The sequence below is a fragment of the Epinephelus lanceolatus genome, chromosome 2 (assembly GCF_041903045.1).
Source record: "Epinephelus lanceolatus isolate andai-2023 chromosome 2, ASM4190304v1, whole genome shotgun sequence".
NCBI lineage: Eukaryota > Metazoa > Chordata > Actinopteri > Perciformes > Serranidae > Epinephelus > Epinephelus lanceolatus.
The window spans coordinates 1,755,988-1,776,493 of NC_135735.1; the positions used below are offsets into that span (position 1 = coordinate 1,755,988).

The window sequence follows — 20,506 nt, forward strand, 5'->3', positions numbered from 1 at the left end:
GGACTTTATTAGATCTTGTCTTGAGAAAGCTTAAACAGATTCTGAATTTTTAAATTTTTCGTTGTAATGTTTTGTACCAACCCCCTACCCCTTTATTATTTCTGGTTTTGTCTGGTCTTGTTTTTGCTCTTCTGTCTTTGTCTGTGTTGTTTTGTTTTGTACGATTGTGGTCCATGTCTTTGTTGTTATAATCATAAAATGTTAATAAAAAAAAGAAAGAAGGAAATTTAAGGCCAATTTTATAATAACTAACAGAAAACAAAAACATGACCTGACATGAGTCACTGAGAGGCCACAACAACACCAAGGCTGGATCACTTCTTCTTTTAATTTAGTCTTGTTAATTTACTTTTAGCGAAACAAGCTGTTTGTAATATTTCAACTGAAGACTAAATTAAAACAAGAAGCAATGCAGCCCTCCTGTGTCAGCCTGATGTTTCCTGCCATCACCTGCACCACGTTACGAGCACTGACAGCTGTGCACGGAGCATGTGCTTCTGAATCAGTCACTGAGGGCTGGGGACAGTTTGGCCACATTATTTATTGTAACTGTCTTGAATCAGAGACAGTGGAGGAGCAGAGGTGGGAAATACCTGCTGTTTGTTGGCAAGTCGTTGTGGTGACTTTGCGTCTCTCACTCTGCATGTTGGTGCCTTTATTCAATCGTGCAGAGTTTGAAAGACACTTTGCACAAACTGCACAGAGCCTCGTGTGCACTGCCTTGTTCTGATCTCAGCTGTGCTGCGAGATTTTGGTGACATTGTTGATTGTTGTTGAATCTGCAGTTCACCGTGTCGTCCAGGGTGCAGTGACAGCGCGTTGTGAACTCTGAGCATCGCAGCTGGTTCCACTCTCCTGATCTATTGTGATGTTCATGTGAGGGGCATTTTGTACATTTCTTTTTTTTAAAGTTACTAATTAATTAAAGATTTTACAATGCGAAATATTGTTGAAACAGATCCTGTACTCCAGAACTGCTGCTTCAAACCCCCCACGTGTGGTTCACAAGAAACCTCCTCCCCCTGTGGTCACTGCCAACAATGTCTTCTCACACACAAGCTGTCTCATTCACCCGCCCTCAAAGATACAATATCAAGGGGATCATTTCATGTGCTGCTGCTAAGCTTCACCATGCTCATACTGGTACTGTAGGGCCACTACACCTTTAAAAACTCACAGTGCCGAACACCGCAGTACCGTCCACACTGAATGAAGCGTGTAGTCCTGTGGCTGCGCACTTCTCTCAGGTGAAACACAACATTTCCACTCTGTAATTCTACATTCTGTCACATTGCTCACGTTCACATTGCCACTATAAGTATAGGCAAACAGTATATACATGGCTCAAAAGACTAAGGGAACACTTAATGGTCACTGTCCGACAGGAAGTCAGTCAACCTTCAGGGAGATCAGTCTGAGTGATTGTGAATTAGTTTCAGCTGCTTTGGTGCAAATTAAAGAGACAAACAGGAAATGGTTTTACATGTGGTGTCCACAGACAGTTGCTCTCTCGTTTGGTCTTCTGCTAGTGTCCTTGGCACTACTGGTAGCATGAGGCTGTACCTGCAGCCCAATCAGGCTGATACCAGATACCAGGAGACGGGCCGTTACACCAGGAGAGCTGCACAGGGCCGTAGAAGGGCATCAACCCAGCAGCAGGACCGCTATCTGCTCCTTTGTGTGAGGAGGAACAGGAGGAGCACTGCCAGAGCCCTACAACATGACCTCCAGCAGGCTACTGGTGTGCATGTTTCTGACCAATAGATAGTATTTTTATGACAGCTGTTCAGCCTGAGTCCTTGTGGTAATACTAACTATTAGGAGTACATGATTTGTATATTTGTATATATGTGTTAACCAGGTGTCTCAATGTGTGACACAAATGCAGGACGATAGGAGTGAGAATAAACAGTGATGACTGGTTTATGTTCTGATTTCTGCTCGTCTCTCAGTGCTGGCTGCACACACAGTGTCAGAGCTCCTTCAGTGACGTTACTCTCTGCTGTGTTCAATCAGAGTATAAAGCTGATTAAATGTAACGAGAGCGAGCTGCAGATGGATCAGGCTCACTGACATTAACTTTGCTTACAGTGTCAGAATCTCCTCTTTCTCCAAAAGATCTGTTTGCCCCAGCAAATTCACCGTCACACTCCACTGACTCCAAATGGAGGGCTATTCAGTGCACGTGTGGAGGGGGGGTGTGTTGGTGTGTGTGTGGGCTGATGAATAGCAGAAAATGTCACTGGATGCTTCACTCTGTTTTGTTTTTGTAACATTGGCCATGAGCCTGCCGGGGACACGGGGGAGCATCCAGCAGGTCCAGAAGCTTGGGGACGTTTCCTGTACTTTGGAGCAGTTTCCAGCAGAGACAAATGCAGCAGGTCAGGCATGTATATGTGGTTCTGAGTGAGGCGGCCGGGGCTGAGACAGACGCTGGGCAAAGGGACACATGTAGGGAGAGACACAGCACAGGCTTTGGCAGGAGGACTCTTATCTGAACCCACTTCTCTTTCCTTAATCTCAGTTATCTTTGACACCAGTGAAGATTTACAGCAGTTTGAAATGTCGCTCATCCTGACCGTGCTGGACAAGCTGGCGTACTTTCTGTCTCTGATAGCATTTTGTGTCAGTGTGTCCTACAGCTGGCTGAAATGAAACTAGATCCTTCTTTCTGTCCACGAGCTCTGATAATGACCGCATGCTTTTTCAGTGGATATTTAACAAATGATCCTGAGGTGTGGGGTGTGAGTTACGATGCTTTTTCTCCTGACTTCTCTGAGTGAGTTTCTTTGCTTTACTCTAACACATCTGTGACTCTGTGTGTCTGGCTCAGCGTCGACTAACACGAGATGTGACCTCGCAGCTGTTCTGACAGGTTTGATATCTGTGAAATCAAGCTGAGTAATTTTTGTCCTTCAGGTGTAACTGAAGACAGTGAGCTCTTTGCCAAAGACCACGATGCTGCAGCTGTGCATCCTGAGGCCGTACCATGTGCTCGCACTGGTGCTGTGTGTGTCAGCCAGAGAGGACTTTGACTGGACCAAGAACGACAGAACGTCTTTTTACTACGGCACCTTCCCCACTGGTACGACTCATGATCAAACACCAAATATTCACTCACCAAAGACACTACAGGACGCTGGTTTGGTTTTAGTTTCTGGGGGACGGACACATAATGACACAGACAGTTTAGAGTCGTCCACCAGAAAATTTTCAGCATTAAACATTTAATTTTCTGCATTCTGGTGCATTTTTCTGCATCAATTTCATTTCTACTGCTGCTTTTATGTTTTTATTGGGGGGTACAAATGCACATGTTCGAAGGATTGAGGGGGACGTGCTCCCTGTAGCCCCCCAAAATCTACGCCTGTGCAAACACTATAATCAGGGTTCTTACAGCTTGACGCAAGGAAGATTTAAAACTTTTTTATTGCCACTCAGAGTGAAATTTAAGACAAAAAGGCATGAACTGACATCATTTAGCTACTAAAGGTGAAGGAGAATTTTGCCAAAATATCCACTGTAGCATAAAACAGGAATTTTGTTGCCCTTAATGCAGGAGGCATTCAGTAAATTATTATTAAAAGTTGTCTGTTATTTGAGATTTTAAAATGCAACATCAGGAAAAAAAAGATTCACAAATTCCTGCTCCCCATGTCTCAGCATGTTTAAGATTTTTTAAAGATTGATTTAAGACATTTTAAAACCAATTAAGGTCCTATTGTTAGATGAATGAGTTCACTGTCTTTCAGGATCTGCAGGAGCCCTGTGTCATAATCAAAGCATCAACATGTATGTTTTCTCCTCTGCAGGGTTCTCATGGGGCGCCGGCAGCTCTGCCTATCAGACTGAAGGAGCCTGGAATGCAGACGGCAAAGGGATGAGCATCTGGGACGCTTTCACCCACAAAAAGGGCAAAATATTCTTGAACGACACGGGAGACGCCTCGTGTGAGGGCTACTACAAATTCAAGGTGACGTGCAGAAGAGAGTTTAGGACATCTCCAGAAGAGGAGAAAGCACTCACGCGTGTAAACCTCAACTAGGGTTGACAAAAACATTTTTTAGTTTAGTTGTTATTATTTGTTAATTTTAGTTAAGTTTGATTCAGTTTCAGTTTGTTTCTAATTCTGCAACCACACCTGTAGGATTTGGAGTTAAGTCTCTGTGAGTGTAGGTGTCTGTTGTAGTAACCAAATTAATTTTTAACCTCTTATTTCTACTTAAGTAGCTTAAAACTGTCTTATTCCACACTGTTTGTCAGTATCTTACATATTCTGTAAAATCCATATTTTTTTCATGGCTACAGGACTCCATTAAATGAAAATATTCTGCTCATTATTCCCTGTGTTTGATGTCTTTGGAAACTTTAAGATGTCCACTGGAGTTTTAAGAAGGGTTTTTTGCATTTTGGGAAACTGAATTGTTTGCTTTGCTGCAGAGTTAGAAGAGGAAGACTGATACACCTCTCAAAGTTCTCATTTAACTCTCGCCAAGAAAACCAATCAGAATATTTCTCCAAATGTAAAACTTAAAATAAAGCTGTGTGTGTGTGTGTGTGTGTGTGTGTGTGTGTGTGTGTGTGGGAACAGTGTCTGGCAGCAGAGCGTGATTTTGAAAATGTTTCCTGCTGTTTGTTTTCCAGGATGACATCAACTTGATGAAGGACATGAAGCTGAATCATTATCGTTTCTCCATCTCCTGGCCGAGGATTTTACCAAGCGGACTGAAAAGTAACTACAGAACATGCCTGACCTCATGTTATATCTAATTTTCATTTTTTTCATTGTGGTGGACATTATTGTACATTTCTGCACACCACATTAGATTTTGTACTTTATTATGGAGAAGATATGTTGAAATGTGATGGTGGTTTGGTTTGGGCACAAAATTGTCTTAGTTCTAGTTAAAAACATCTGATTCACAACCTCAGCAGAAAAAGCAGCAGTCTCAGTGAAAAGCAACTGCTCTCTACACCACTGTCCCTGGTGGGAAAACAACCACGTTTGATGGCTAAAAAGACGCTAGTAAGACAGTTGATATGTTTCCATGGAAACAGTGAAGTGGAGCCACAGTCCCAGCTGGACGAGGACATCTAACTGGCCTACTGTCCTTGTCCCAGTATACAAGCACGGGAGGGGAATCCATTTATTGAGCCAAGTATGTGCGACTCCTCTACGATAGGTGGAGATATGCCCCCTTTCAGCTTGTTAGTATTGGACCTTTTTCCTGTTGACCTATTACGTCACAGACCAAACAATGGACAAACAAGTTAGCTACGGTTAGCTAGCAGCTAACTGCTACCATGGTGGACAACTTTACAGCTCTGTACATTTGGTCCGTCCAAAAAGTCACGGCTCTGGATGTAGATTTCTCCATGTTGTTAGCGGCTTCTTCTTCTCTTACACATTTAATGCTATTGGACTTCCGGGTCAAAGCCCGGGGCGGAAACTGTGGAGCATGCTCAGAGCGCCTCGGCCAGTTTGGGTCTGATTGACTGTATACATGCAGGAGTCACATGATCTGGGTGTGTTAGTGAATACTGATATGAATTTATTGATTAACTCTTTCAGGTGAACACATCAACGAGAAAGGAATCAAATATTACGACGACCTGATTAACATGCTGCTGGACAATAAGATCACACCTATAGTGACTCTGTACCACTGGGATTTACCACAGGTGAGCACTAAACCTTCAGTGTTCACAGACTGGAGGAAGCTACAGGGCCGACACTAACATGGCTTCACTCTGCAGTTCTTACAGGAGAAATATGGCGGCTGGCAGAACGGCACCATGGTCAACCACTTCAACGACTTTGCCAACTTGTGCTTTGAGAGGTTTGGAAACAAAGTGAAGTACTGGATCACCTTCAACAACCCCTGGGTACGTCAGCGTACAGAGGGACGGTGCATTCACTGTCCTGTGAACACGTGTAATGTTTGAGTTGGATGTCAGAGTGTCGTCTTGTGTTTTCAGTCCATCGCTGTGGAGGGATATCAAACAGGGGAACATGCACCTGGACTGAAGCTGAAGGGAACAGGAGCTTATAAAGCTGCTCACCACATCATCAAGGTGAGAGTCAACAGGTGATGTTTGTGTCCAGTTTGGTGTGGTTTTATCTGCACCAAGACTGGGTTACAAACCCAGAAATTCCCACACTGTAAACCCAGATCCATCTATGACATAAAATTCAGTTCACTTGACACAAAAACTTAATGTTAAATCAACAGTTTTTGAGTTTTGAATTAATTTGACTAAAATCTATAAAGCTTATTTCGCATCATTAGTTTAAGGCCAATAAACAACACTGTCATTGTGCACTCAACATATTGTGGCGTGTCGGGGCTGAATGGGCAGAGTTTTCACCCTTTATACTGTCACCCTTCACATTTTAGTAGCTGTGTGTGATTTGAAGTCATTTTTCTAATAATATCAAACAGACTAAAGTGTCTTTCTGCCTTTGAAACAGGCACACGCTAAAGTTTGGCACACGTATGACATGCAGTGGCGAAGCAAACAGAAAGGTAACAAGATAAACTGACGACATGATTTGTTGAACAGATGTTTAATTTTGATATTTGATTTGACTCAAAGATAAATTTCCACCTCGCTGGAGAGTAAAGGTGCTGTGTGTGTGTGTGTGTGTGTGTGTGTGTGTCCACAGGCCTGGTTGGGATCTCGCTAACAGCAGACTGGGGGGAACCAGTGGACATCACCAACCAGAGAGACATTGAAGCAGCAGAGAGATACATCCAGTTCTACCTGGGATGGTTTGCTACTCCCATCTTCCACGGAGACTACCCCCAGGTCATGAAAGATTACATCGGTACGTCACGGTCACATGTAACCACGTCTATTAGAAACTGTGTCGGTGCATCACTAAACTGTTTTTATAACTGTGTTGATGCTTGGTGTTTAATTAATTTACAAAAACGTTATTTGCAGGAGACAGAGCTGTCAAATGAAAACTGTGAGACTGTCCTCGTTAGGAAATGTCAGCATCTGTTATCTGGTCAAAAAACTTCTTGTAATATAATTTGCTCCTTCATGTGTTAGTTTGCTTATTAAATGTTTTGACCTTTAACCTTCAGGCAGGAAGAGCGGCCAGCAGGGCCTCGGAGCATCACGGCTGCCCGTCTTCTCGCCTCAGGAGAAGAGTTACATCAAGGGAACCTGTGACTTCATGGGCCTCGGCCATTTCACCACTCGCTACGTCACCCTGAAGAATTACCCGTCGAGCGTCGGAGACAGCTACTTCGCAGACCGTGACCTCGCTGAGCTGGTCGACCCACAGTGGCCTGATCCAGGATCTGAGTGGCTCTACTCTGTTCCCTGGGGCTTCAGACGCCTGTTGAACTTTGTCAAGGTACGCAACACAAATGTGAATAAAACCCAGACGTCCAGCTGTGTAAGATCCAGGGGTGGAATCTCCACACACCTCATGATATGATTCAATGATTTGATGATAAAACGATGAGCGATGCATCTCAATGCATCAAAATTTTTAATTTCTATACATGCTTTATTTTCTCACTGTGTGACTACTGCTTTTCAAACACAGCACACTGTATTTGTGTTGATCCATGATTAAATCAACAGATGAATTTACTTGCAGACAGTGTGACTCTTGTACAGGTCCCTTTTCCCTTCAACTTCACAGCCGAAATGTTTCCATACCGGACTTTAAACCAATCAGACTGTATCCATCTGTGGCCGCTCACTGTAACCCACTGTGGAATAATCATGCCAGTGTGTGCATGCTGTAATATTTTACTGGAAACAGTTTGCATTTCACATCCTGTTAAACAGTGAATGGTCCGCAGCCTTTTTATTTTTAAAAGTTAACTGCATGAATTCATTTGAAAGCATGTTACAGTCTCCTGCCTGTATGTGAATAACAGAATGAGGGGGAGGTGGTGTGCTTTGCTGCGCCTCCAGCAGAGGAGAGCAGCTTATCTGCTGCACATCAACTCCGTCTTGGTTTAAAGGTGCGGACACACCAAACCGACATCAAAGAACTAGCGGTGACGAAAGCCAACTGTTGCGTCGTCTACGTCGCCTCACGTCGCCCTGTGTCAGTTGCATTTGAACACACTACACGGACTACATCCGACGGCCAAGTAGCACGTACGTTCTGCGCCTGCGTGAGAGAGAGCGGAGTGAGAGAGTGGTACATCCTGTCAGCCGAGGGGTTTCCTATCTGTGCAGCCGAGCACCGCAGCACCTCCACGGACTATTACATCCAGACGGTCCCGGTGTTTCCTCCGCAGGCTCCACTTCACTCAGCTGCCCGATAAACCCGCTGCTTCTTCCCACTTTAACCTGAATAACAAACCAGGGCTCGGTGCTCCGGTTGGATCCAAACGGAGAGCCGGGGCTAGCTCAGAGACTAGCGGAGGCTAACTGGCTGTGCTTCCCCCCGGTCATGCTGCGGCTAACGCTCCGCTAGCCGCTCCCAGCTAGCTCCGGTTTGTTATTCAGGTTAAAGTGTGAAGAAGCAGCGGGTCTGTGGGGCAGCTGAGTGAAGTGGAGCCTGAGGAGGAAGCACCGGTTAGCCCCGGTTTCACTACAGGCAGATTCACTCGCTACAGGGGCGAGGAAATAAAACCTGAACAGCCAATCAGAGTGATCTCTCTCACCGTCAAGCTCCGCCGCTGATTCAACATGCTCAATCGGCCAAAAAGCCGACGACGCCGAAGTGCTGACAACGCGGGACACACCGCAAAAACTAGGGCGACAGACGCTCACCGATGGCCCGACTTTGGTCGACGGCCGACTGTCGGCTTGGTGTGTCAGGGCCTTAAGTTGTTTGATGCTACAACATGCGTTGGTCAGCCGGTCTCATTTGTGTACGCGCTGATTGTTGCTTCGCTCCGTTAATGTTCGCCTCTTGGTGATGGCTTCGAAAGTTTTTATGATATACTTCACGTTCATCTAATTATTTGGACATCAAATTAAAACATGCTTGTAACTGCTGCATTTTGTAAAGACAAATTAACATTAGCACATCTGTGCTGTAGACTGTGTGGATGCTGCACTGCCCTCGTGGTTGAGTTTCACCTCTTTCGTTCTGTCAACATCACGTTATTAATAAACATTTACAGAACTGATTATTGACCTTTGTGAACTGGAGTCATCCACACTAGTATCCCAGTGCACCTGAGAATCAGTTATTTACCCCCCTAATAAGAGCTGTCAAATATAGAATGAAATTTTACTAAGAGTAAACCTACTACATCACACACAAATCCCAATAAAGAGAGATGCATGCTGGGCTCTCACATCCACCAAAACTCTGCTGATACAAAGTTTGAAAGTACTGAAAACTGAATGAACTGTTAAATATTGTTGGAAACAAACTTTTTATTACTATTTTATTACAAGTTAGATGAGGAGATGGAAATCACTCTGACTATGGAGCTGGAGCCAAAGGGTGATTAGCTATATCTTGATGTTTAATTATATAAACTGCAAACACAAGTAAAAGTGACAGTTTGTGGTTTTAAATGGAGCCTAGATTCTCACACCTGATGGTAAACAGGACTGGATGTGAAAATGAGGCGTACAGTATGATAATGTTGGATACATATCGTTAAACCAAAAAAACATATTGTCTGTTTCCACTTTAATGCACAGACATGGTGATCCATGCTCTCATTTAACTGTCGGCAAGAAAACAAACCTGTTGAAAATATGTCACATAAATACGACTAACACCCTGTGACACAACATTAGAAAGATTTGTGTTAGGAGACATGAAATATACTGTATTAATAACAGGACACGATGATATGAAGCAGTAACAGTATGTCTTCCCTCCTGAATGTAATCCGATGTCTCTCTGACAGACTCAGTACGGAAACCCGATGATATACGTGACAGAAAACGGCGTGTCAGAGAAAATGCTCTGCACCGACCTCTGTGACGACTGGAGGATGCAGTACTTCAAAGACTACATCAACGAAATGCTCAAAGGTGAAACAACAACTGCACTCGACACAAAGATAAGATCAGAAACATTTTCCTGTCTGCTTCATGTTTTATTCGACTAACAGAGCTGACACGTCGCTGATCTTTCTCTCTACCAGCGATAAAGGACGGGGTGAACGTGAAGGGTTACACAGCCTGGTCTCTCCTCGACAACTTTGAGTGGGACGAAGGATACTCCGAGAGGTTCGGACTCTACTACGTGGACTTCAGGAACAAGAACAAACCACGCTACCCGAAGGCGTCTGTCCAGTTCTACAAACGCATCATCAGCTCGAATGGCTTCCCCAATCAGAGAGAGGTAAAGTGTCACACCTCACTGAGCGTCATGAAGCCTCTCTGAACATGGTGTTTAACCAGCTGTGGGATCTTCACAGGTGGAGAGTTGGAAGAGGAAAGCCGTGGAGACGTGCTCCTCCAGTAACCAGCTCCTGGCTGCAGGTCAGTACCATGATGATGAGGAGGCTGTGATGAAGCTGGGCGGGGCCAAACAAAGGAAAATTCTGTGTCCAGCTTGTTTCTGTGCTCTAACAGGGTTCTTCTTTGTTTCGCCCCTCCAGCTAGAAGAAAGTCCCAGGGAGATCAGGAACATGCAGGGATACAAAAGGCTTGGCCAGTGCATGATGAAGTTTAGGTACTACAGTTGTTTCTGAGTGAGATCAACATGATTTTGTTTTTTACAGTGCTACTTTAAACTCCTGCTCTACTTCCACTGCACGGTTTACTGCAACACATTTCACTGAGAGCTGCAGGAATTAATCGCTTTGCAGATTACACTCAAAGTGATCACGATGGGCCTCAGGCAGAAAACTTAGTATTTTCGTCTTGTACAACCTGCTGCCTCTGCTCCTCGACACTTCAGAGGAACACACTGTACTTTTTACTCTGCTACAACTATTAATCAAGTTTAGTTACTTTACAAATTAAGTTTTTAAACCACATGAAAATATAAAAGTGCAGCTGAAATTATTAGTCGATTGATTTGAAAATTAATTTCGATAATTGTTTGTCATTTTCAATGCAATTACATTCCATGGTTCCAGCCTCTGAAATTTGAGGACTTGCTGCTTTTTCTTTGAATTGATTCAATTTTTTGAGAACTTTTACATTTAATTCTTAAATACATTTAACATACTTTAACTTGAGTAATATTTTCTTTTTCTATATACTTTATTTGTTTTTAAGCCTTACAAAGAAAATTTTCAGTCAGAGTTAAGGGGAAAATAACTTAAAAAAATATATAAAAGATATAAACAACCAATACGTCCCGTACATCCAGTACAACAGGTTCTAGTAGATCATACACTGTACATACATTTATACATTTAATACAAGGACTTATCTATGTTATCAATAATTATCTAAACTTGCATGTATATACACGGACACTTATACACCCACAGACATACCTGCATGTTCCCATATGTACGCATCTTATTCATGTACACACCTGTGCACATATCTCTATGTACATGCATACATATATATGTACATACATGTGTTTGTGTTCTTATCTACACATACTTGTATAGATATACATACATGTATGCACCAGTGCACCTATGTACTTATGTATCTGTACATATACATCATGCAGTGAGTAATATTCTTAATTCAGGACTTTTCCTAAGATTTCAATTTGGGTTTCACTCCTTTATTCAGTGACATCTCTCCAGATCTTGGTCATGTGTCAGAGTCTTTGCACACGACACAACACCTGCCCTGATACAGTGTTTAGGGGGCCTTACCTGTGCCAACAGGTGACTCATGATCAACTGGGATCAATCATTCAGCACACCTGGGTCAGAGCAGAGTTGGATGTTTAAGAACATTTGGAGCTGACTTCTCTTGTTTCTTTTTCTGAACAGAGAATTAAGAGAAAACACTGAAGTGAGTGTTGCTGCGTGAGGCTCAGTGTTTAACAAAGAACTGCCCACAAATAAATTAAATTGTTCAAATTATCTCCACTGTGACTGATGGCAACATTAAAATGCCACTTTCTGAAATAAGGCCAAGTTTTAAATGGTTTAAAAAACTAAGTTTCATCATTAAGAGGAATTAATTCCTCTTGGGGACATTTTGTTTTTTCACACTGTTGTTATTTCCATTGGAGTGATGGGGCTCCACACAGTCAGGTGCTCTGCGCTTTTAGTTAATGGCTTCAAGACACCTCAGTAGTTCCCAGGAAGTAAACTGGTTCCTCTTCAGCTACCAGTCCAAACTCAAACCAGCTCCCTACACACTGAGCTACTGACACCCAAAATTTTAAAGCCCACTTGCACTGCAGAAGCAGCCACAAGGTGTGTGGACGTGGGTCATAACCTGTAACCATCCTGCCTCTGAGCACCACCTGTACATGTGACGTGAGGCTGAGACTGCAGGTGGAGACATTTACTCACAGCTCTCTGTGTGTGTTTCAGACCCGCTGATCGGCCACATGGAGATGGTGACAGAGATCGTGGTTCCCACCGTGTGCACGCTCTGCATCCTCCTCAGTGCAGTCTTCCTCATGTTCCTGCTGCGAGGACGCATCTGAACACACACACACACACACACACACACACACACACACACACACACACACACATGAATCTGAGAGTGACTCTGAAGCTGTAAAACTTTCTCCTGTCAGAGCATCGTGTTGATTTAACTGTCCTGCTGTTCTGGTCTGATAAACTGTGTCCAGGTCGTCACCATTAAGTCACAAAGCGCCGCCACCTGTCACAGCTCTGGAAGAATGGATTCAAGCTTGGTATCATTTTTATTATTTTTATTTTTTAACAAACTGGTCTTGTGTGGTTTTTGACGTAGCTCAGTTTTACAGGCTACTCATCTAACTGCAGAGAGGAGAGGGTTTACTGTCACATCAAGTTTGTAACATAAAGAAATAAGAGTGATGGAGATAAAGTGTTGTTCTCTCTGTGGACCATAAACTTCAAATAAACACATTTTTAAGACTAAAATTGTGCTCTTTTCTTTGAGACTATGACTTTATCAATATGTCAAATTATCTGACCTTCTGACTGGTTAGATGAAAAACCTGGTTTTGTACAAGTGTGTGGCTCTTACCAACCCCTGTCAACCCCCCGCCCCTTTTAAATAAATCATGAATAAAAATGAAAAAACAAATTAAACCAAATAATAAAAATAAAGCTAAAAAAACTTAAATCTTGCTGATTACTGAGTCAGAAAATATTTGTTCAGATATTTTTATACAGTCTATGGATAAAACTCAGAAACAATTTCCTGTAGAGCATTTTATCCTTCAAATTAAAAGCTCTTTAACTGGACACAATAAGAAGGAAACTGAATATAAGAATACAGAAAATAGTATTTACAGTACTATACTACAGTGCATATATATATATATATATATATATATATATATATATATATATATACATATATATGTATACATATATGTGTATGTATAGTATAATATAAGGAACTTTAATTGTGTCTGATGCAGGCTGTAGCCAGGATTTCAGAAATACTAAAGTCCTGAGGTCATGAGTCCAGTGACCTCAGACACAGCCCAACGGTCTGAAGACATTTCTGACTTGCAACCAAAACAAACATATTTTTCTTCACATTTTATATATTCATTTACCCATTAAACATCATCCTCTGTAAATTTACAAATGGTTTCACAGCCCTCTGATCAATACCAGGACAAATTTCTGGTAGACAGACAAAGAATCCCTCATTTTCATTGAATTTTTGGCCTGTAAAACTAGGCTGACCAAACGTCCTTTTTTGCCCGGACATGTCCACTTTTCACGTCCTGTCCGGGGCGTCCTGGGGGTGTTTATAAATTGATGAGTTTGTGTCACACAGTTGTTACGGTTACAGGCTATTTGACAGGAGAGGGAGACCTCTGTGTTTGAGACGGGAGCTGGCGGCTGGAGGTCCGAGGCTTCCAGCGAGGGGAGAGGTAGAAACAAACAGCCAATGTGTGTGTGTGTGTGTTATGTTCAGATGTTGTCACATAAATAACAGTCCCCAAGCAATAAACAGGACAGACAATAGGATTTTATTTATTTTTACACTACATTTTCACTGAAAGCTGACCGAATCCGACCCGAGCCCGAATACAATTTATACATTTTTGACAGAACCTGGCCCGACACGTCGGGTAGGTCTACCGTCGGGACCTGTCGGGCTCAGATCGCCACACTCTAGTGTGTGTATGTGTCCCCTATCTATTGGGGCCTATCTGAATTTCTGTCTTTGAGAGATATTATTTTGTAATATAACTGAATTTTCTATCCATACATTTAACTTTAAATATATTAAAATGATAAGGCATCTTTGAGTAAACTGCGAGTATCATTTAAGTAGGCTATGTCGTGGCCGGCGAGTGTCCTCTTTTTTGGAAATCAAAATATGGCCACCCTACTGTAAACTGTGAAATCTAATAATTTTGACGACCAGAATGAACTTAAAAATAAAATCTCACCATATGTGATTATGGACAGAGGGGAGCTTGAGCAAGGCACCGAACCCCCCAACTGCTCGGGGCACCTGACCAAGGCAGCCCCCTCACTCTGACATCTAGTGCATGTGTGTGTCTTTCGGACCTGTGTGTTAATGATGTTAATGAGCGAAAAAAATTAAATTCTCCTCAGGGGGATTAATAAAGTATATAAGATAAAAAAATAAAATTAAAAAAATCTATATAATATTCATATCTATCTATCTATCTATCTATCTATCTATCTTCATCATCATCATCGTCAATGTCACTGCTATTTGAATAGACTACGTTCTGTTAGACCTTTATTTTGAAAAAGAAGCTCCGTACCGGAAGTTGGTGTCGCTAGCTTGGTAGTGTTTGTTGCTTGTGTCACCGGACAGCTCGTAACGGGTAAGACGGTATTATAATGACATTTTATTTTAATAACTCTGTTTGTAATGTCTGTAACTTGTGTTTAACAGTGACTCGTTGTGTTTCACCGTGTCGCTGACAGAAGCGAACTGTTTGACATGTTGGCTAACTGTTTATATGTTAGCTTATTCACCCAGAGAGCATCAGCAGCTCGTAGTTAGCTTAGCAGCGCCGTGTTTGCTCTCCTCTATAACTATCGGTACAAACGCAGAAATAAAGTCCGGTTGGACCGTTGTTGAGACAGAGACCTGGACCTCCTGTCCACTTGAGCGTCTGTCCTCTCCCAGCCTGTCTGTCAGTGTGAGACACGAGGACAGACGGTCTGTTACATAGATGTCATATACACTGTGTGTGTGTGTGTGTGTGTGTGTGTGTGGGGGGGGGGGGGGGGCATGATGGTTGAGTTTACCGCCTTCTGCCGCAGCTCCGGTCGACCGATATCTGCTCCTCAGGGTCGATACAGAACATGAGCTCACAGGAAGAGTGGTGATTAATATCGGGGCCGATATTCCCACTTAATATTAATACTAAACATCTAAAAATACAGAAAAAATGCTGCTAAATTAATGTTTACATTTAATTAAAATGATACATGTTCACATCTGTTCATTTGCCTTATTATATTATTAACACGCATGTTTTTTGATTGCTGTCTGTGTACATCACATTGCCTTTATATTCTTAATACTGTGAAGTTTTCTGCATCCACTACAAAGTATTTTTACATATTCCTGTTTAGCTCTTTTATCTTAAAGTTATATTGTTTGTATTTTTGAACATTCTTTCAAATTATTTAATTATATTTTTTCTATTCTTTATTGTTTCTTACCGAAGCAAACTATGTAAAAACAGTCTTACAATAAATGTGATCCTGAAATGTATAATACAGAACACCACAGTACAAAAATACTGAATAACATAACATAAGGAGCATTCTAAGTTGGTGGGGGTGAAGCTGCTATTAAGGAGTTTATGTACTGTTGAATAGTTAAATATACTGTACTAAAATGTGTCACACTTAATAAGACAACAATTTCAGAAACTTTATTGACATTGCACAGAGTACAGCATCTAACTAGAAGTGCAAAAAGCAATGAAGTTCAGAATAATGTACAGATAAATATACAGAGGAATGTTGAATCAACAGTAACGAGAATTAATACACTAGATATTTATAGTATGACTGAACAGTATTTACAGTGTGTATTAATACACTGATTTACAAGTATAAAACATTTAGTGCAGAGTTAATTATGTGAGATGCTGATTGTATACATGCATAAAGAGCTGGAGGTGCACGTTATAGATTGTGTATGTACAATATACACAGTGTTATAGATATATATCACTACTCTTTATGTCTGATAAATGTAGTGGAGTCAAATGTACAATATTTTCCTGTTAAGTGTAGTGGGGCAGAACAATAAAGGATCCTAAAATAAGTATCTAGTAACTGCACACAGTTACTTTCCACCCATTCTCTATAAATGAGATTTTCAAACATCTGATGACACTGAATTTTAAACAGGAAATAAATTGTTAGATTGAATCTGTCGCTGTTTTCATACTTTAACTGCAGTAAGTGACGTACTCGTAGAAAAACAGAACTGCTGCTTCTGTAATCAGTTTAGTCACATTAATGTGAACATGACACTGTTATTGCCTTTAAAGCTGATTGTGGCTGATCCAGGCTCTGTCTTTCCTCCAGGACTTACACACCATGGAGGACGGCCTGTTGGACATTCCTGACGACAACAGCTTCGAGGATGAAGCTTTCCCTCCCCTCCCACCGCCTCACTCCCCGGGACAGGGAGGACAGGAGGACGGAGACCCTTTTGCAGATGGTGAGAAGCTGCGTCAGTCAAGAGAACATTCAGCACTTTAAGACAGTTTATATCTAGAAACAGGAAATAATTATGGGGTCATGGTAAGGTCATTAAAGAGGAGTGACATAACAAACACCTACAGATGGTAACCACGCTGAAGGTTTTCTGTCGATGTTGACCACCTGTCCTGTTGTCCTGTGCTGTGGTCAATGCAGGGGACAACGACGGCGATGTGTCCAAGCTGGCTGACGTTCCTGCTGCTAAGAGGAAAGGAGTGAAGAGGCCGCAGCCCAAACTGGACTCTCAGAGGTACCTCAGACATCATCAGGGCAGAGGATGATAAAATCTGAATACTCTGTGTCGTCAGCTGATGTTAGGAGGGATTAGATACATGGAGGTCTTGAACCAATTACAGCTAATTACAGAAAAGCTAATTTTATCATCTGTCATATCATTAAACCTTATAAATCTGTTCTAATCAATATTTTTTATATAAACAGTGGACGTGAAGAGTGTTTGTGACTTTTGTCTTCAGGCTGATCTCAGAGAGAGGACTTCCAGCTCTGAGGACGCTGTTTGATAACGTCCATTTCAAAGGCAAAGGACACGAGGTGAGAGCTGACAGCAGACGCATGATCAAAGCTGAACACAAGATGACTGTGGAGCAGTTCATATTCACTGTACTTCATCATGTCACACACATTAACCCGGCGTTTTCCTGGTGTGTGTGTGTGTGTGTGTGTGTGTGTGTGTTTTCATTAAACCAGGCTTCAGACCTGAAGCTGCTGATGCAGAAGATGGAGAACTGGGCCCACAGGTTGTACCCCAAACTGCAGTTTGAAGACTTCATTGACAGAGTGGAGAAGCTCGGCACCAAGAAGGAAGTGCAGGTGAGATGAAGATGATGCTGCTGAAGATTTCAGTGCAGTGTTGCAGGATTAATTGTAATCATTTGGATTCTTCTCTTTGGCAGACGTGTCTCAAACGGATCCGACTGGACATGCCGCTGACACATGAAGACTTTATGGGCGGTGAGAGATAAAAACACAGACAGGGAGATAAGTTGAATCTAGAACGATCTGAGACATGAAATATTTATACTGTATTGGCACTGACAACTTTCCTAAATCTCTTCTGAGCTCAGACCTCATGAACAAATGAAGAGTCAGTTATAATAAGTTATTCCCATGTGGCGGAGCGCCTTTTGCCACGCAGATTAACAGTATAAACTAAAGGGTATTAGATTATTATCATAAGTATTAACAAAGTCTTAAATCTAACTGCTAACTTTACTTTAAAATTCACACTAAATCAACCCCTCTGTGGAAATGTGTCTTGGTTCAGGTGAAGAAGAAGCACCTCCTGAATCACATGACTTTGGGGATCCAGATCCGTTTAATGAAGCAAGCTTTAATAACCTGCAAGCGCCGATCCACTCCACCCCGGCTCCAGCTGCTCCACCTGCTCCACCCACTCCCTCTCCAGCTGCCCCCTCCTTGACCGAGGAGCAGCGTAAACGCATGGAGCTGAACAGACAGCGCGCCCTGGAGAGGAGGCTCGCCCGCCAGCAGCAGCACACAGGTGAGAGGAAGTTCATCAGCTCAGTGACGGACAAGAACAAGAACGAGAACATAAGTTAAACTGAACAGAGTTCAGTCTGTGTTCCTGAAAACTGACGTTTGACTGTAATGACGTCTCTGTGCTTCACTCCTCCTGTCGCCCTCCAGATCCCACTGACTCTCAGACTGTTGACTTGTCAGTAGATAAACCCACGTCTGTCTCCTCTGCAAACGTCCTCAGTGATTCTAAAGATCAGGATGAGGAGGGTTTAGACCTGGAGCCAGTCAGCAGCAGCACACAGCAGCACAGCCAGCCTCCACACACACACTCTGAGGCTGCTGCTGAATCTGCTCAGGTTGAGGAAGAAGAAGAAACCAACCTCAGCACCGTCAAACAACCCATTGAGCTCCCACAGACACACTCTGAGGCTGTTGAACCTGCTCAGGCTGAGGAAGAAGAAGAAACTGCCCTCAGCACCAACAATAAACCCAGCAATGAGTGTGAGGAAGGAGAGTAATGCTCAGGTGCAACACACACTCTGAAATCAAGAGCTGAAAACTGTACAGACAGAGTTTTCTTTGGACAAGAACTAAAGTTAAATCGTCTCCTTGTAGCCTGTAAAGAGGAACTTAATTCAGATTCAGAACACAGTTCTCCTCGTTCCTGTCTGATGTTTATCATTAAGCGCTGCTCCTTCATCTGTCGTCGTGTTTGTTGTTGAACTGGAACTGAATTTTTCCTTTTCAGATTTTTCCAAGTATTTACATTTATTTTGTTTGACTGTCTGACAGCAGTGCATCAGGCTCCTCTGGCTCCTCCTCCTGCTCCTAATGACTCCACCACACCTGAATGAAAACAACCAATCAGTGCTCAGAAGGAGTCTCTAACGGAGGAGGAGGAGCTCTGCAAACACAACAAACACAGTTGCTCAGAAAAAAACACCAGCGATGATAAAACTGTTTGACAGACGAGTAAACAGAAGACCAGTGGTAGAAAGCTTTACAGAAGAAGACGGTCTCGTGTTAACTCACGTGCAGTGATTGACGGCTGTGTCACACTCAGACCACACTACCTGTGTGAGCCGAGCGTGACGACTTCTTCACTGGGCTGCTGTGGCTCTCATGCGTGCAGCATTCACTCAGACAACGGCGCTGCTGCTTTACGACTGTATTTACACACTTATCAGCTGTTACTGCTCAGACTGGTGTCAGAGACTCCTCTTGGCTCTGATTGGTTGTTATATTCAGGTGTGGTGGACTCCTGCAGATGTCATCAGGAGCGAACCTCATCATCCGTTTGATGTCCTGCAGTCAGGATCCAGTGACAGTTTGAGCAACAAGTAGCTGTGATGTCAGGAACTGCAGACGAGTCGAAGAGAGCCTCGGCCTGTTTATGTAGTGATGTCATCGATGCAGCCTCTGAGGTCACCGTGACCACGTTAAAACCTTTCATCTTCTCTGGAGCTTCAGCTGAAGAAACTTAGTCAGTACTTTTATAAAATCAAACAATAAATGATTTCTCACAAACTGAAGCTTTAGTTTCTTCACTCCTCTGTGCACGACTCCTCATATAGCCTTATATTACAGCTGTGTGTTCTGTGCTGCTGTCCCTTTTCCCTCCACTGCAGACCTGCCCAGGTGTGCTACATTAGTTAACGAGGTGCAGCACACCTGGCATTAAGGAGGTGTTTAGGAGCTCCTGTGTCAGCAGCAGAGGAGAGAGGCCTCTGGTGTGAGGACTGCAGGTTTTAAGATCTTGCCACTTTGTTATTTTGCCTTTTTTATTTTTGGTGGTAACCCTGAGTGGGGGCACGCTTCAGTGTGTTACAGCTGGCTCCTTCTTTGGAGTTCTGCGACGCACTGAGTTCAGCGTTTAAAGCCGCCTCAAGCTCGGCAGGCCACTGAAGACTAGCTAGGTTAGTTAGCTGTCTTGGTGGGCAGGTCAGGGTCGGGGTGCCTCAACTACTTGTTGCTAGTTTTTTGCACTTTGCACAGCAACTTGGTTTTGATTTGTTCAGCTGTGTCTAGCTTTAACATACAGCTTGAGTCAGCAGCACTTGTCTCCACATTAAGTACACTTTAAATGAATAAATAGCATTTGTCAGTGAACTATGGGCTGTTGTAACAGTGATGTGTTAACCTTTAACTGCCTCGGTACGTGTGTTATTGACAATGTGACAAGCTATTTATTCATTGCTTTAAGGGTGTGTGTGTGTGTTGTGTGCTGCTGTCCCTTTTCCCTC

At 42.8% G+C, this 20,506-nt stretch overlaps 2 protein-coding genes across 6 annotated transcripts; both read left to right on the forward strand.

Annotated features, from left to right (window-relative positions):
* The first annotated feature begins 1,503 nt into the window (after positions 1 to 1,503).
* Positions 1,504 to 12,953, forward strand: lctla (lactase-like a). 5 transcript variants are annotated; one of them, XM_078173109.1, is made up of 15 exons: positions 2,248 to 2,381; positions 2,920 to 3,085; positions 3,813 to 3,973; positions 4,645 to 4,732; positions 5,573 to 5,682; positions 5,758 to 5,886; positions 5,980 to 6,075; positions 6,473 to 6,527; positions 6,668 to 6,829; positions 7,095 to 7,369; positions 9,852 to 9,978; positions 10,092 to 10,291; positions 10,368 to 10,431; positions 10,551 to 10,624; positions 12,411 to 12,529. In XM_078173109.1, exons 2-14 carry the CDS (start codon positions 2,959 to 2,961, stop codon positions 10,622 to 10,624), a joined length of 1,668 nt encoding a protein of 555 aa, XP_078029235.1. In that variant the 5' UTR covers positions 2,248 to 2,381; positions 2,920 to 2,958; the 3' UTR covers positions 12,411 to 12,529. The 5 variants fall into 5 exon arrangements, with proteins under 5 accessions (XP_033473354.2, XP_078029235.1, XP_033473349.2 ...); XM_033617463.2 differs by lacking the exons at positions 2,248 to 2,381; positions 10,551 to 10,624 and adding an exon at positions 1,504 to 1,741 and having other exon boundaries at positions 12,411 to 12,953; XM_033617458.2 differs by lacking the exon at positions 10,551 to 10,624 and having other exon boundaries at positions 12,411 to 12,953.
* Positions 12,954 to 14,778: 1,825 nt separating this feature from the next.
* On the forward strand, positions 14,779 to 19,795 carry tipin (timeless interacting protein). Its single transcript, XM_033617128.2, has 8 exons — positions 14,779 to 14,857; positions 16,587 to 16,722; positions 16,920 to 17,013; positions 17,240 to 17,315; positions 17,472 to 17,594; positions 17,678 to 17,735; positions 18,049 to 18,285; positions 18,432 to 19,795. The coding sequence occupies exons 2-8, from the start codon at positions 16,599 to 16,601 to the stop codon at positions 18,779 to 18,781; spliced, it is 1,062 nt and encodes a 353-aa protein (XP_033473019.2). The 5' UTR covers positions 14,779 to 14,857; positions 16,587 to 16,598; the 3' UTR covers positions 18,782 to 19,795.
* The last annotated feature ends 711 nt before the right edge of the window (positions 19,796 to 20,506 follow it).

Bases quoted from the DNA above. Each gene is read 5' to 3' on its own strand.
- tipin (XM_033617128.2), top strand. From the start codon at position 16,599: ATGGAGGACGGCCTGTTGGACATTCCTGACGACAACAGCTTCGAGGAT. The intron at 17,736-18,048 runs GTGAGAGATAAA...GTCTTGGTTCAG, and splicing joins ACATGAAGACTTTATGGGCG to GTGAAGAAGAAGCACCTCCT. The intron at 18,286-18,431 runs GTGAGAGGAAGT...GTCGCCCTCCAG, and splicing joins CCGCCAGCAGCAGCACACAG to ATCCCACTGACTCTCAGACT.
- lctla (XM_033617463.2), top strand. From the start codon at position 2,959: ATGCTGCAGCTGTGCATCCTGAGGCCGTACCATGTGCTCGCACTGGTG. The intron at 6,076-6,472 runs GTGAGAGTCAAC...CCTTTGAAACAG, and splicing joins CTGCTCACCACATCATCAAG to GCACACGCTAAAGTTTGGCA. The intron at 7,370-9,851 runs GTACGCAACACA...TCTCTCTGACAG, and splicing joins GCCTGTTGAACTTTGTCAAG to ACTCAGTACGGAAACCCGAT.